Source organism: Quercus lobata, chromosome 2, assembly GCF_001633185.2.
Source record: "Quercus lobata isolate SW786 chromosome 2, ValleyOak3.0 Primary Assembly, whole genome shotgun sequence".
NCBI classification, from domain to species: Eukaryota; Viridiplantae; Streptophyta; class Magnoliopsida; order Fagales; family Fagaceae; genus Quercus; species Quercus lobata.
Window position 1 is genome coordinate 52,750,507 of NC_044905.1, and position 16,629 is coordinate 52,767,135.

General features: G+C 35.5%; 1 protein-coding gene across 1 annotated transcript; it reads right to left on the reverse strand.

Annotated features, from left to right (window-relative positions):
* Positions 1-473: 473 nt before the first annotated feature.
* LOC115966275 lies at positions 474-1,010 on the reverse strand. The gene has a single exon (XM_031085532.1). The coding sequence runs from the start codon at positions 1,008-1,010 to the stop codon at positions 474-476; it is 537 nt and encodes a 178-aa protein (XP_030941392.1).
* Between the last annotated feature and the right edge of the window lie 15,619 nt (positions 1,011-16,629).

Below are 16,629 nucleotides of genomic sequence, written 5' to 3' on the forward strand. Positions count from 1 at the left end.
ACAAGTGGAAATGGAGTGAAGATGAAAAGTGTTCCCAAGTAATTCTAATATTTGGTTTTGAATTTCACCGCACCAAGGTACACTCTCTTGTTCTTATATTCTGAAATTTACATAGTACATGTTATGAATTGTGAATGAAGTAGATTCGTTAATTTTCTGCTGCGTATGTCTTGTATGCGATACAAACATGTATTTTTCCAACACTTCCTTTCCAGTAGGTAAGCATAGAGATTTGCCATGGCCATAGGTAACGGAGTACACTTCCAGTTTTTCCTCCTAAAGGGACGTGGTGGACCTGGCTTCCCTCTCTGATTAAAGGCTCAGTTAGGTGCTTAAGCAGATTGATTCTATTGTTGATAAGGTTTAGCAATTGGGGTAGCATAGGTGGGAGCAACACCCCTAGGTCTTTCTGATGCATTATCGACCATATGCACATTGGCTTCCTTAGTCTTGCAGATGGTCATTCTCTTGACTTATTGTTTAACTATGGAACTCAAAGACTTACCATTCATGATCTTCTTGCTTCTAATACCCTCGTCAATGCGCTCCCCAATAGGGATGAGGCTAGCGAAATGAGTGACTTGGGTGCTGATCATCTTCTCATAGTAAGGAGGCTTAAGGTTGTCAATGAACCACTTAATCATCTCATTTTCCATCATGTGGTGTTGCACTTGTGCAGCTAGCTCACGCCACCTCTGGGCATATTCTCGGAAAGACTCTCCACTCTTCTTCTTTGTTCTCATAAGGACTATATGGTCGGGAGCTATCTCGGTGTTGAACCTGTAGTATTCCAGGAAAGAATTGGCCATTTCCCTCCAGCTAAAAGTTTTTTCCAATGTCACATACCATGTGGCTGCGGGGCCGGTCAGACTATATGGGAAAATTTGGCAAAGCAGAGGGTGATTATCCTCGTAGGGAGCCATTTTCCTACAGAACATGCGCAAGTGCGCGCAAGGGTCTCCTATACCATCATACTTGACGAAATCTGGGGCCTTGAGCTTCTGAGGCATAATGACCTGAGGGAAGTTGGTCAAACTGTCTAGATTAACACTTCCATGGGCGTTGGAGCCCTCTATGGTATGAAGCTTCTCAGCTAGAGTTTCCACTTAGCTCTTGACTTGGTCGATCCCAGATTTGGGGTTTTTATCCTTAGAAAGATCTGTTTCTTGGTCATTGCCCTGGGGCAGTACATTGTGGCCTTGATCCTATACTGGTGGAGGTTGGTTTTCATTCTCGGTTTGGGGACCTCCTTAACTATGGCTAGAGGAGTTCTGTCCTCCTCCTACAACCAGTTGTTGCACCATGCGCATCAATTTTGACACTTGCTCTTTTAGAAGAGCAACTTCCTGAGCAGTTTCCTCATGGGGAGAAGTACCACTAGTAGACATCTCTCTTGCACGAGACCTAGTGACGATGGGATCATGGTGTGATGGTTAGACGTGGCAAAACGGGCAAGTAGGGTCGGGTTCGAGTCAAGTCAATCAGGTTTGCGGGTCAATTGGGTCGCGGGTGAAAACGAGTCATTTTTAAACGGGTCAATCGAGTTGCAGGTCGGGTTGGGTTAACTCGCATTTTTAAAACGAGCCCTTTTTTTTTTTCAATTACAAAAAAAAATCAATGGCAATTTGTTTAGAAAGAATGAATAAAATCAATTAAACAAATCAAAAAAAATTCTGATAGTTTTGAGCTTGACAAAAATTCTTTATAGTTATAAATTCATGATGGAATGTTAATAACTCATTGTCAAAATGCATGTAATTAAAAGTATATATTTTAAGTTTGCATCACTAATTATATCATTCCCATAAAAGAAGAAGAAAAAAAAAACTACATTTCGTGGACCATGTCAAGTTATTAACCTCCTTAAGTGCACATGTTCCAGTTGCATTTAAAAAAATAGTAAAGTTTGATTACTTAGATAGATAAACTAAACAAAAAAAGTTTTAAGAATAAACGTAACATATTAAGTAAAGAAGAATAAGTAAATATTTTATGAGAATTACACCTCAATCTCAATCTACTCAACGTTGGTAGCAGATTCAGCATTGCAAATATTCATACTTGCAAATTGTAGCAAAAGTTGAACAATTTCATCAGCATCTTTATCAACAATACAATATTTTAATATAACTTAAGGTACCACAAAAGCAAATCAATGAAGAATTAAATTGTTTGATAGAGGCCGAGAAAAGTGTAGAGGCGTAGAGGGAAAAGAGTAGAGGCGGGAAAAGAGTAGAGGCGCAAGAGTCTTCTCTCAAAGACTGAAATTGTGAAAGGTTGAAAGCTCTTACCTCTTAGTATTTTGTGCCTTTTAGCCTTTGTGGACTATAGCTACTACAAGTTTTTTTTTTTTTTGAATCAACTACAAGCCCTTAAGTCTAGCCATTTACTATGTTAGTAAATAGTGAGTAGGTTAGTGAACTAGACTACTAGACTACATTTGATTGAAATTGTGAGTCAAGTTTGTGAGCTCAGAGCTGTGAAGTGTTGTATCAAATTGAATGAGATTTTTTTTTTAATAAATGGGTTGTCTTATCTTGTCTTGTCTTATGTTTGTGAAGTGTGAACATCTATCTATAATCTATTGGTTCCAGTGCTTTGTGATTTATGCACCTAGCATCAGGATGCAGTCTAAATTTATTTTTAGCGAATTTTTTTAACGAGTCGGGTTACTAGTTATCCGGGTCAAGTTGGGTTGACCTGCAAAAAAATTAGGTCGGGTCACGGGTCAACCCATTTTTGCTTCAGGTCAAAAAATTTGGGTTCGGGTCAGGTATTTTTCGGGTTGAATCGGATCAAAAAATTCTTGATAGGCCAAGAATATATTGACCCCTTGTGATAAATTAATTGATTAATTAGACAAGTTTATTAATTAATTAAATTAATATGCAAGATGCATGATAGCACAAACAAATCACTAATTAAACTAAGTATGCAACGGAAAATAAATTGATACGGTGATTTGTTTACGAATAGGGAAAACCTACATAGCAAAAACCCCACTGGGTGATTTTAAGGTCACCACTCCCGAGAATCCACTATTATCAAAACAAGTGGTTACAAGTAAAGGAATCCTAGTATCTTATACCAACCTAAAATTGAACCCTTACTCCAATACCCAATTGGAATTGTGCGGATCTCAGTACGCAACTAACCAATTGTGCGGATCCCAGTACGCGACTTAATCACCAACTTGAGAAAGATGTTGGCTGCAAAGTTCTTCAGTTCATCACACGATGAAGATCAAGAATTTCCTTGGTCACAAAACCCTACGGTGTACAAACACAGCAGCTTCTTCAAGAGAAAGATGAACTAGGGCATATGTCTCCGCTCACAATATGCTTGTGAAAAACTTTTTCATTGAGTTGCATCAGTTGTGATGGCCCTTAAAACAATCCTTATATATGTTTAGGGTTGTGAGAAAAGAAAGCCTAAACACATACTCACGGATTGGATGAAAAATAGTTCTGAAAAACTGAGTTTCATAAACCTCGACAGATAGGGCATCTATCAAGCTAGCTGTCGAGTTTTTGGCTTCACAGTTTTTTAAACCTTGATAGATGTTAGCTGTCGAGTTTTAAAATCCTACATTTTCTCACTTGATTCTTGGACAGACTTGCATGGCTTTAACACTTGAAATTGAAACCTTGTTTCTTGAAGCATTAAACACATCCTAGATCTACCCAATTACAAGTAAAGTGTGTTTTGTCAAAGGATTAGCCAATTACATAAAATATTGACATATGTTTCTAACATCAGATCAAATATGTCCTAACAATTCTGACTCGTTTTGCCATGTCTAGTGGCAGTAGCTTAGCCTCTTTTTTTTAAGCAATCTTTTGATCCTTGTGAAGAATAGGAGGTAAAATAAACGGGGTGTATTTGACAAGGTGGAAACACAACACCAAAATCAAGTTAGTTTATGTCCTTACTATTTAACATACACCTACCATTTTCAGAAAAGTTTGGCTTTGCACCCTTGATCGGGTATTTATCATGGTGAGTTTCTACTATGATGCAAGATTGATGCACAAGATTGGCAAGTAACCGAAACTTTCATGATATGCTTGGCAATGCGGGTCAAGCCCTTCTTTTGATTTCACGCTTGTACAAAATTTGCTTTTACAACGTTAGGTTCATCGGCTTCAATGATGGGCCTTTTACAAGAAATGCAACTGCGAGAGAGAACTTGGCTTCTGATAATGTGGACTTCTCAGGAAAGCTCTTGGACACTTGGATCTCTTGGTAACTTGGACAGCATGGATCTCTTGGACCTGGGGATCTCTTAGCCCTTGGATTCTTGACATCTAGGACCTTTTGGCAATTTTGACATCTTGGTGATTTGGATCTCCTAGCAACTTGGACAGCATGGATTTCTTGGACCCTCTTGGCTTCCTAGCAATCTTTTTTTGGATCTTCCTTGGGAAAATTCTTGAACTCTTGATGCTTTGGAATTCTTGACAACTTTTTTGTAGCATTTCGTCCTAACTGGAGTTTCGGTTACTTGCCAAAAATTTTATCTTTGCACAATTAGGTGATGAAACTATGAGAGATCTCGACAAAAGCGTCCCTCAAAAAAGAGATTTGGGTACCTTTTAGGGCACCTCTCTTTTTGGGTAAGTGGTGTGAAGTCGCCATTTATTTTTTTTATACAAAAAAATAAGAGAAAATACTATGACTGAATAGTTCCATTCATTGATTGGATAAAAAATTACATATTTGAAAAAAAAAATTGAAAATTTACACGGCTTTGGGTCCTAGTTACAATCTACCAAAATACATGACTTTTTGCCCTAGTTACATTCTACCCAAAAAAGAAAAAGAAAAAAAGAAGAAGGTAAAGACAAAGCTAGATCTTCTAAACTAAAAACCTAAATCCAGATGCTAGGTTACGGAATGGGAAGGTGTTAGGCACCTATTCTGCCCAGACAAAGTCTAGTCTTCTAGACTCTAGTGATCAATGTACTATGTTATGCATGTCATGAATGATATGTTGAACATGTGAAACAAATTAGATCACACAAATTTATTTATGAATGAAATCTCTTCTTTTGTTTTAAAAAACTCAGATCTGTTTTGGTGATTAAGAAAATTGATTTTGGTTTGTCAAAATACCAAATCTGTTTTGTAGGATGTAGAAAAAAAGTGGTTTGTGATGACAAAAATTCAAATCTATTTTTATTACATAAAACAAAATCTTTTAATTTGAAAAACATCAGATTTGTTTTTGAAGAACTAAAAAAATGGTTTTTTATAATAGAAAAATCAGATATGTTTTTATGATGAAATAAAAAGGGTTTTTTGACAACAAAAAAACTAGATCTATTTTTTATATGTATATATTAAGAGGATTCAGAAAGTTAGTTATTGTTTTTTCTCCTGTCAAAAATACTCCTAAATTAATTAACCAATAGCTTAAAAATGAAGTTAAAATAGTAAATTGACCAAAAAAAGTTAGTTATTGCTTTTTTTACTGTAAAAAATACCCCTACCTAAAACTTAAAAATGGGGTTAAAATAGTAAATTAACAAAAATAATAAATTTCTACTTCTATGTTGAAATGCCTTCCTACTTCTAATAAACTTCTACTTTTACATTTATTTAAATTCCTATTTCTACTCACTAACTCTCTACAAAATAGGATCACTTTTTTGTTAGTTTTAAAACTCCTCCAATCTACAAAACTCACCCCACGTATTCTTTTTTTTTTTTTTTTTTAATTTTTTTTATACTTCATCATGATGTTTTTGTTTCTTCTGTCCTCCTTTTTTTCAAACTTTTTTTTAAAAAAAAAATTTCATTACTCTAATCTCACGTTTTTATTTTCCCAAATCTCCTTTTTTTTATTTTTTTTTATTTTTTATATATATATATTAAAAAAGAAGAAGAAGAAGACTCCTACTATAAAACCAGTACTATAACTTCTATCCATCCTTATCATCCCAACACCGCACTAAAAAGCAGTTACTATCATGTAATTTCTCACGCTTTTATTTTTGTTTTTCACTTTCTCACTTACGATCTCCTTATTATCACTAACCTCCACATTTGTTAGTTAGTTTTATATTTATCTTATATTTGTGAAAGCCAAGTTTCATTCTCATCAATCTCATGTTTCTTTTTCTCTATAAATTTTTTTTGACAATTTGTTCAATTTGTGCTTTTCAATGGTTATTTTTTAAATTTAAGCCAAACTTTAGCAACTAATTGATGACTTCAATGGATTTGATGTTAGGGACACATTTTACAGGGTCTGGAATTGAGATTGGCAAATGCAATCAAGACTCAAACCATTCGTTGAGCAAACAAGTATCTTCCAAAATTCTTGGTAGTATTGATTTATGCATTTATGGGGGAAATAATTTCTTCATCACACCTTTAGGTTTTTTTTTTTTTTTTTTTAAGAATGAAAGAGATTTTTATTTTTTAAGAAGAGAGTTTCACTCATAATATGAATTTATGCAATCATGAATTAAAACAAATACAAACACAGTAATACATAATTTCTTTCTTTATTTCAAAAATTTGCATGTATTAAAAAAAAATCAGATTTGTATCTTAAGAAAGATATAAATCAGTTTTGATTTGAGAAAAATTCAGATCTGCATCTCATAAAAATGCAGATCCATTTTTGTTTGAATAAAAATTCAGATCTACATCTAAGAAAGATGCAGGTCTATTTTGTTTGAAGAAAAATTCAGATTTGCATCTAAGAAAGATGCAGATCCGTTTTATTTGAAGAAAAATTCAGATCTGCATCTAAGAAAGATGCAGATTAGTTTTATTTGAAGAAAAATTTAGATATGCATCTAAGAAAGATGCAGATCTATTTTATTTGAAGAAAAATTCAAATCTTCATCTAAGAAAGATGTAGATCCGTTTTATTTGAAGAAGAATAGTTGACTACATGTAGATCTTTAAAATTAAGAAACAGATTCATCAACAATCAAGAAATCAAGAACATCTTTTTATAAACTAGATTATGAATATTTGAAACAATTAAACATACATCATCATGGTAAGAAAAGCATAAAAATAAAAGGGTTTAGAAAACAACCTCTTGCATGAGCACTCTTCTACTTGAGAGGATGTTTTAGGGTTCAAAGAAACTTATTCAGTTATCATTGAAACCTAAAAACCCTAGCTTCAATAGAAAATCAGAGAGGAGATCATAAAATATGAGCTGTTTGAGAGCCCAAAACGTGTGCCTCTCAGAGTGTAAAAAAAAAAAGGTACTGAATTATGAGGTTTAGTCTCTATTTATAGAGGCCAGAAGACTCTAAAAAGTAGGTACGGATGATTAGGGTTTGAATCCAGATGCATCCTTTTACGAAAAGGTTGAAAAGGGTGTGCCTTATTGTCACCTGAAGGCCGTTGGGCCAAAGCCCATCACATGAAATTTCGGCCCTTTTAGGGTGCTATTCGGCACTTCAAAAGTGCCAAATTGGCCCTATGGCTCCGAACACTCTTTCATGTTTGGGTGTAGTTTGGACTCCTCTTCTAGGGTTTTTTTGGCCAGTCCTTGTACCTAGATACATTTTCATCATCCGTCTATGATTTTTCATCTCTTTTCTGTTAGGTTCTAAGAAATTAGGAACTAATGTATTAGAACTTCAATTTGTATTATGTTGGCAAACCATGATCAAAACATAGAGTCTAGGTTTAGGCTTGCTCAAAGTATGTTTATTTGTAAAATTGGAATTGAGTAATTGTAGAATTTATTGGACTAAATCTACAAGGCTCGATCGATTGAAAATTAGACTCGATCGATCGAACCACGTGCAGATTTATTTTTCTACAGAATTCCAGTTCAGCCTAAACTCTACTTAAATGTATTAGGGTTCAAGTAAAACTCTCCTATATATAAGGGAAACCCTAGAACGTTTTTCAGAAGTTGTTTTAGAGAGATTAGAGTGCCTCTTGTGCCTCTTTTTATTTTTAGGGTTTTGTACCCAAAGGCTCTCTAGAGGTTGCTCATATTGCTGTTTGTGTAAATCTCTTGTGAGATCTAGAGGAGCTTTCCTTTACACAAACTTAGGGTTTTTAAGGAGAAGATATTATCTACACCTTGATGATCAACTCGGTTGCTGCCATTGAAGCTTAAAAAAAACACAAGCGGGTGTGCTTGTATCTGGTGGTGAATCCAAGAAAGAAGGAGTCCGTGGATTCGGAGTTTGCACGTGGTCGTGTCAGTAAGTTCTACTGGTGGGTAGTAATAAGAAGTCGAGCGTGGGGGCTTGTAAGTCTTATTGTATGAACTTCGATTCTTTCAAGATAGTGGATTCAAGTTTACCTTGAGGATAGCTAGGTTAAATCCTCACCAGGTTTTTACCGGTTTGGTTTCCTGGGTGATCATATCTTTGTGTTATTTATCTTTCCATTGCTTTGTATGATATGATTGTTTTGATTGTGATAACCTAGTTTTGTTAAATTAGACTAAGTAACAACTTGGTTAATTACCTAGGTTAATCTAATTGTGTTTTTAAGGGGTCTAAAAACTAACATTTTAAGTATAATTTAGGCTATTTAAGAAAAATTATCTTGAAGATAAACACCTTAAAATAAATCTTGATAAAGTTCAGATTATCCACAATTTTATTGTTATCTAACCATCCCTTTTATTCCCATGCATGCATCTCTATTTTAAACACTAATTATCAACCAATCACAGAATTATCTAATTAATTTTAATTGTTTAACCATTCAGAATTAATTTATACTAATCGTGTGTGGTTGACCTTACCTAGACACAATGCATGTTGACCGTGCAAACTTGATCATGCGATATCTTTCGATCCAATGGTCCGATTTGAAAACTGGAAACACCGTTGCGACCGTTAAAATCTCAAGATCATTTTTATGATATGCAATGAATGAATTAATGCATGTAATGCAAAGAAAAAATGATGCATGTAATGCAAGAAAAAATTGATGCATGTAATGCAATTATGATTTTTAGGGTACATGAATTGGTCATTCAAGTCATTACATGAATTGGTCATTCAAGTCATTCTCCTTGATTAAATTATGGGTGCAAAATTGAGTATCTACCAGGGGTTTAATCATGGATGCTATGCAAGCAGGACATAAAGAACCTGGAGTAGAGCACAATTTCTTTGGCGCAAGCAAAAAGGGCATACCTTTTACAAGACACTTTCCCCTGACCTCTAGCCCTATAAGGGTGTCCTTTCATAGGCTTGGATGTTCGCTCTTTAGGTTTCACCTAGTCTTGATGGGCTCTGGGCTTGATCTAGTCCTCACAAGTTTGACATAACTAGGCCAACTGTATGCAAAGGCTGAACTGGTAGGTTGTTCCTGTCCTAGGGTACTCCATTGCCATACCCCTCCCTTCATGGAAGTTATGGGGCAGGAAGGATTGATGGGGCCTTTTCAGCTACTCCTGTCCACCCATAGACCCAGAAGTGCCTACAATATTAGCCTCGAATCTAACTATGGGTAACATTGCCAATGTTTCCGTCTGGGCATTTACAGATGGGGTGAAGAAATCCCCAAAGAGATGTGACTACGCCAACAGTGCAGAGCCCGAGTTCGGCTCAAAAAAGGTGTATATGTCATGCAATTCTTAATGAAGGGGAAAAACCTTTTTAAAGCACAGCAGATATAAATATATAAATATTTATCTATATATATATATATATATATTTATATATGAAAGCGAATAAAGGTGTAACGGAAATTAAATTTTGCTACCCTATGTTTGCATATGAAGGAAAGCTATAAAAGCCCCATGAAAATATCTCAAAGCCTCCCTTTTGGAAAAGGATTTTTTTGGAACAAGATTTTGCTCTTTTGAAAATAGTCTATTAGGATATAGTAGAAGCCTTTTTCAAAAGGAAATCCTTAGAGGCCAATGCCAATTTCTGTGTTTTTGAAAGCCAATGTCCAAAGATTATGGTTTTATCAAAAGCTCTAAAGGCTAAACTCTCATCGATCCCCAATGGAGTCGCCAGTCTGTTGATGCCTGGCCTTGATCGAGACGGGGTGGAAAGACCCCCGCTATTGTTGCGTGCCCTCGTTCGACCACCTGCCGTGGCGATAGCTCCCATGTGGGCAGGGCGACGTTCGAGGGCCATTCTCGATATGATGGTGTGTTTCGTGCGTGGCTTAAGGTGCTCTCTCTCTTGGTGGAGGCAAGTAGGTCTACCTTTGGCATTATGGCAAGAATCTGGGCCAAATTTTAAGGGATTACCAAAGGTGAGTGGAGTCGCCACCAATCATTGGGTTTTTCTAAGGTGTGATTGGTCACCTGTTTCTAATTGATTTTATTACCGATCCTTGGTTAAGAAAAATGGCATTTTTCATAATCTAATGTGGATGGCCAAAAATTCTTGATTCTTAGGTCTGGAAGTTTAGTTACGTGCAGGGAAGGTGTTAGGCACCCCATAACGCCTGTCTAAGGACAGTCATTTGTTTTGGTAAAACCCTAATTTTCGAAGATTGGCAGTAAAAAAAACATGATTTTGGTATTGGCTTTCGGGGCTTTGCATGCATGGGGGCTTCGAGGTTTGGGTTTTGAATGGGTGTGGTCCCAATCTATGCTCTCCTAAGGCATTCGGGCAAAATGCCAAATTTCCACGGCGAAAATTCGACGACATGTGTCTACATGCAAAGGTAGAGACAAGAAACTAGCAGATAGGCAATGGAAGAAAAAGATGCAAAGATATATGAAAAGGCATAAAATAGATAAGCGTGATAGACATGGCAAGTATAGTAGGAAAGCAAGCAAACAAGAGAAAAAGCAAACAAGTAAGAAAACGAACAAAAGGTGGTGTCCGTGAGGGACAAATGTAGGTTTGGATCGAATGTCTATAACTTCATGGTGTTGAAGCATGGACAACACACTAGCAAGCAAGACTCATGCATGAACATGTAAGCAAGCGTGTAAAGGTGCATATAAAGCCAACGGGTGGCACAAACAAGCATGACAAGCATATCATCGTACAGAGCGGAAAAGGGGAAGGTATGCATGAAGCAACTGGCATCATGGTGATGCATCCCAAATGGTTACGTCCAAACAAGACCTCATGGGCGTCGAATGTAACCACACAAGGTCAAGCCCGCGGAGGGTGCCAAAATGGCAAAGCCTAGAACCAGAAAGGTTAACACAATCATAAAGCACAAAAGCAAGCAAGCATAGACATGCAAATTAGGTGATCCAAACCCTTTGATATAGGCCAAGGTCTATGGACGATGATGAAGACCATAGGGTCTAGATCGGGTCCGAACCAATAGGCCAAAATACAAGAAAGAAAGATAAAGCGACAAAAGGACTACAATAGCACATGGCATGACAAACATAGCCTAGGTCTAGGCATGCAAACATGGCATAGAGCGCGCAAGCACAAGGTAAAAAACATGAAACATGTAGAGAGAATAGATCCAAACACACAAGCATGTGGAAGCATAGATATAGGCATAGAGACATGCATGTAAACATATAAAAATTTAGCACATAGACATGGTAGAACATGAATCCAAGCATACAAGCATGTGAAGACTCGGATATAGGCATAGGAGTATAGAATGTGCATACAAACATGTAGATCTAAGCAAGACATATCCATAGACAAGATATCAAGCATGTGAGCATGTAACCCTACCATCAACATAGAGCAAAAAGAGGAACAAATCATAGAAAAACATGGCATAAAACCCTAAGCATGTAGATCTACATAGATCTAAGCATAGAACATGGCATAAGACATAACGACAAAGAGATTTAAGCTAGAAACACAAATGAAGCAAGAAACATCCTAGAGAAAGCAATAAATCATGTTATTCAAGCAATACCTTGGTTCTACACTTTGGATTTGGTGTTATTCAAGCAATACCTTGTGTTTTGGTGATGAGAGAAGAATCAAGAGGTTTTCATGTGTTTTTTGGGTGTTTCGTGTGTGATTTTGGTAATTGGAAGAGAGAAAAATGTGTGGAGAAATTAGGCAGAGAGAAAAAATTTAGAAAAAATGTCTTTCTCCCCTGGTTTGAAGGGTGCCTGGGGCTACTTATAGCCTTGGCATGCGTTTTGAGGCGGCGGCCCTTGGAGGACCACCGGCCTAAAGAGGGGTTGATCTTGGCACCCCTGGAAAGATTTTGACTTCCTATTTTCGAAAAGGTATGGATCTTCAAAATCCAACGGTCAGATCAAAAGTTATGGCTTTCAGAAATTAGTGGTGCATTGATCGATGCATCATCCCGATTTTCATGATATCTCGGCTGTTCTAACTCCAATTTTGACCCATGAAAATTCGTTGGAATGAGGATTTGATAATCTTCGTAATGTCGTTAGTTTTGACCCATTTTGACAGCCGAATCAAAATTAGGGCTTTTGGGCCCACCCAAGATCGACTTTGGTTCAAACTTGGTCAAAGTTGTAAAACTTCTCCAAGGAACATGGGTTTGATGTGAAACTATGAAAAATGTCGTTTTGTGAGGGTTTCGACCTCGTTTGTCCTTCGGTCTAACTTAGGGTTGACTAGGGCATTTTGGTCATTTTAGCTAAAAAAGATACTTCGAGTGCTCCTGTACCCGAATAGGCTACACCATATCGTTTTGGATGTTCTCGCTGCCCCATAAAGAGAAAATGATATTTTTGGATTTTTCGGGGTTTGGCACGCAAATTGAGGGCTGACAAAATACGGTATCAATAGCTATAATATACAACACAATACCATTCACATTTTGACAATTATGATTGAAGTGTCTATTTGTGGTAGTAAAGTGAGGGCTGTTGGGTTATAGATTGGCTCTCAGTTAATTAATTCAATTACCTAAGTTGAATAATTAGGTCAAATTACATGCAAATCATGGAGGTACGAACAAATCACTAAATAATCTAGAGTGCAGTGGAAAATAAATTGACATGATGATTTGTTGACTAACAGGGAAAATCTCTTACAAGGCAAAAACTCTACTAGGTGATTTTCAAGTCACTACTCTCAAGAATCACGAATCAAAATCAAGAGATTACAAGTATAAGAAATCTTACCCCAAACCTGACCTATCCCAAAGTGCTAACCTATAATTGAATTCTTACGCCAATCCCTAATTGATCTTGATTTTGTAAAGAATTCTTCCATTTGCACGGATCCCAATACATGATTAACTTCCAACAACTTGAAGCTTGTTTTTGGATACAAAGTTCTTAAATACACTTGTAGAGAAGGAAGCACTTGGTCCCAAAATCCTAAGGCATATAAGAACGCAGTAGTTTCACAATAAGTGTATAAATTCTCTAATTGAATCTCTATGTTTTGTGATGACTTTAAAATAAAAATTTTATATCCCCTAGAAGTTTAGTGAATGAAGTCCTAGAAGTCCAAGTCATCTTGGACCGAAAAACAGATTTAAAAATTCTGGGCCTACGAAACTCGATAGATTGAAAGGTGTCGAGGCTCTTCATTAATTCTCGATAGATAGCTTGTGTTGAGCTAGTGTCGTGGTTTATTTTTTAATCTTTTATTCCTTTATTTCTTTATATAGTCTTCATGTTTTCAATGATACCATTTGATATAGCAACAATACATATTTCATAATATTCTAGAATCTACTTAGAACTATTCAAATACAAGTAAATGTGTTTTGTAGAAAGATAAGCAAACATATGAAAAATATGACCCTAAGAAGGGCAAAATAGTAATTTTAATGAACAAAATAAAGGCCGAGAAAGCAACACTCTTTTGTCCTTTTCTACTCGTTCTTTTCAGCCCAATTTGGGCAGACAAGAATCGGTGAGCTGGAGAGATAATATCTCCCTCCATTTTCACCCATTTCTCTATTCTTATGCCAACTAAACAAGGATCGTCCATCTCTTTCCCTTTTCTCATTTTTCCACCCTTCCAAACAAAATGTTAAAGTGCCACACAAGACAAGAAAAGAAGACTACAAATTGAAGCTAATCACAAAGGTCGGTTAAGGTAATCAAATACCATTCAAATTTGGTTAATAACTTGACCGACTCTTGTATTTTGGTAATTCAGCCACACATAGCGTCGGCAATGCCATTAAATGATTTCTCTTGTTTTAAAGGATAATGTTAATAGAAGATTTGATTTGTGGACTCTCAATCATAATATTAAGGGGTTACGGATGTAAAGATGTGTTCTCTTGTAATTTTCTATCAACGAAGTAAATGATATAGTAGCTTTTTGACTTCTTAATGCCAGATAGATTTTGGTGACAGGATTATATATTATTAATCTTTTAGAATCTTCTATTTAAAATTCAGTGACTAATTTATTTTTCGGGAACAAATTTCTCTAAATTTTAGGTACATTAATGTTAACTTGCTGTAATACATTGCTTGGCTAGCTCATCTCTCACCGGATACATAGCATGCCAATATTTGGGGCTTAAAACTAGCATGCATGTTTAAACGAGAAGTGTGATCCTATTTCAGATTTAGTGAGCTAAAAATTTAATTCATACAATGTACCACGAACAATTTGGAGGCGTCTAGACATACATGATCTTTGAATAAACCAAGACAAAGATACGATTAGTTGGTTCATCCAATATATATATTTATATTTAAATACAATGACTAAGTTATAATCAAGAGGAAGATATTTAATATATAATGATGATTGAAACTGGACAGTTTGATGAAACATGTGGTAGACATGAGGCTCCCCTAATGAAGAGCACTCAGCAAAAATCTAGGTTGCCTATATATAATAAGGCAGTGGCCATGTAAGTCACGGGATTATCACGTGCGAACCTGTCTTCTTTGTGCGGTACAACTGTGTCTTTTTCTAACCTTAGGAGAAAGAATTAAAGAAAAATCATCAACACCATGAGACAAATTCTGGCCCCAATTGACATTATAGGTGTCATTTGGGAATTGTTAAATGGCCATTGTCCCCTATAATTAGACCCTTCTGCTAAGAGTATGTGGGTCTTTTTTTTTTTTTCATGATTTTAAATGGGTCAGTGGGTCATAACTCTTAACCTAATGAGACTTCTAAAAGTTTAGAAAATTCTAATGGGCCAAGCTTACAATCCGAAAAGGTTTAGATATTTTCCTTTTCTTTTTTTTTTTGGGTGGGGGGTTATAATATAGTCATATAGTTAGCTTTGTAAGAACAAAAAACCTTTGGATAAGCGATATTCTGCAAGTATAGACATCCCTAGACCAAACCATGTTGACTAACTTGGCCATTTTGTTATTATATCATGTTTAGCTAGATATATAGATTATTGGTGAAGCAAAAAATACTGTAGACATTATAATCTTTTGTTACGTGAACAAAACGTATTTAACATTTAATTGGACTATATATGTATCTTAAAATAGGTTAATGGAAGCTGCTATGCAAGTGAGTTGGGAGGAGCACGAGACAAAACATGTGGTATTATGATTCGTTGTTTGGTTAAGCAAATGAATAATCATGTTAAACTTTGGTCGGGTTTGAAACACTAGTTCAGATTCGATAGCAATCTTTTGAGCGTAGAGCTTTCACATAATATAGTAATTTATAGACTGTATTTTATGAGTTTGGCTTCTTTACTTGGAGACATCCAATGTAACTGGAGAAGTACGGAGAGTATGTACTACTACTTCATGTAAATCAAGACGTTAATTTTTTTTTTGTATAGGTACGTTAATTTGTTTAGTTAATAGTATAGCATAACACACAATAAATATATATAAATATATATATATATATATATATATATATATAGACCAATGAAATATCTCTCATATAATAGCAAGTGAATTATACAAATTAAATTTATGATAGAACTCATTATTCATGTAAAAAGAAAAAAGAGCATCACTTTGAGTATTGAACAATTTTGTCATACTTTTGTGCCTTAGTTTGACTGCGAGAAAACGAATACATCTTATAGTGTTATCTTGCGAGGATAACACTATTGGTGCGTATTGGCTGGATGTGTATGATGATGATGATGAAGAATAAATAAATAAATCATACTAATAATTTTACCACGTCAAGTAGCAAGACCAATATGGTGAGGGTGCTCTAAATAACTTGGATACCGATACGTACTGGTGCAAAATAAATAATGCACGGTTGGTAAATAATTGGTGCACGATTTTTGTGCAATAGACTTATAGACCCTATGCAAATGTTGCAGCTTTTGACACTTTTGGCAATTTCTATTATATTCTATTTTCTACTTATGATAAATTTAAAAAATTTTATGAACTAGTAGTGTAGTAACTAGAACTTGACTCTTTATTTTATTCTTCGCCTATAATAAATCTTAAAATGTTAAATAGAACTTTTTTTTTTTTGCTAAAAAAATGTTACATAGAACTTAAGAACTCTAAATTTAATGCACATAATACTTTAATTTTATTGAGCCTTTCACTTGATTAAAGTACCTTGAAGATCGACTTGGCAAGGGAAACATCCGAGTTTCTTCACGAAATTACTCGTACGATGTTCTTATAAATATAAGATGGTCATGAAAAGTTGTTTTCATTACCCAAATATTTATGTCAGTTGATGTCATTTTTTTTTTCTCTCTTTGTGACACCTCATCCTCTTCACCAACATTTATGTGGGCATCAACAACTTAGACAATTGGTCGGCCATTAATGAGAGAGAGAGAGAGAGAGAGAGAGTTTAGTTTAGTTTAGTT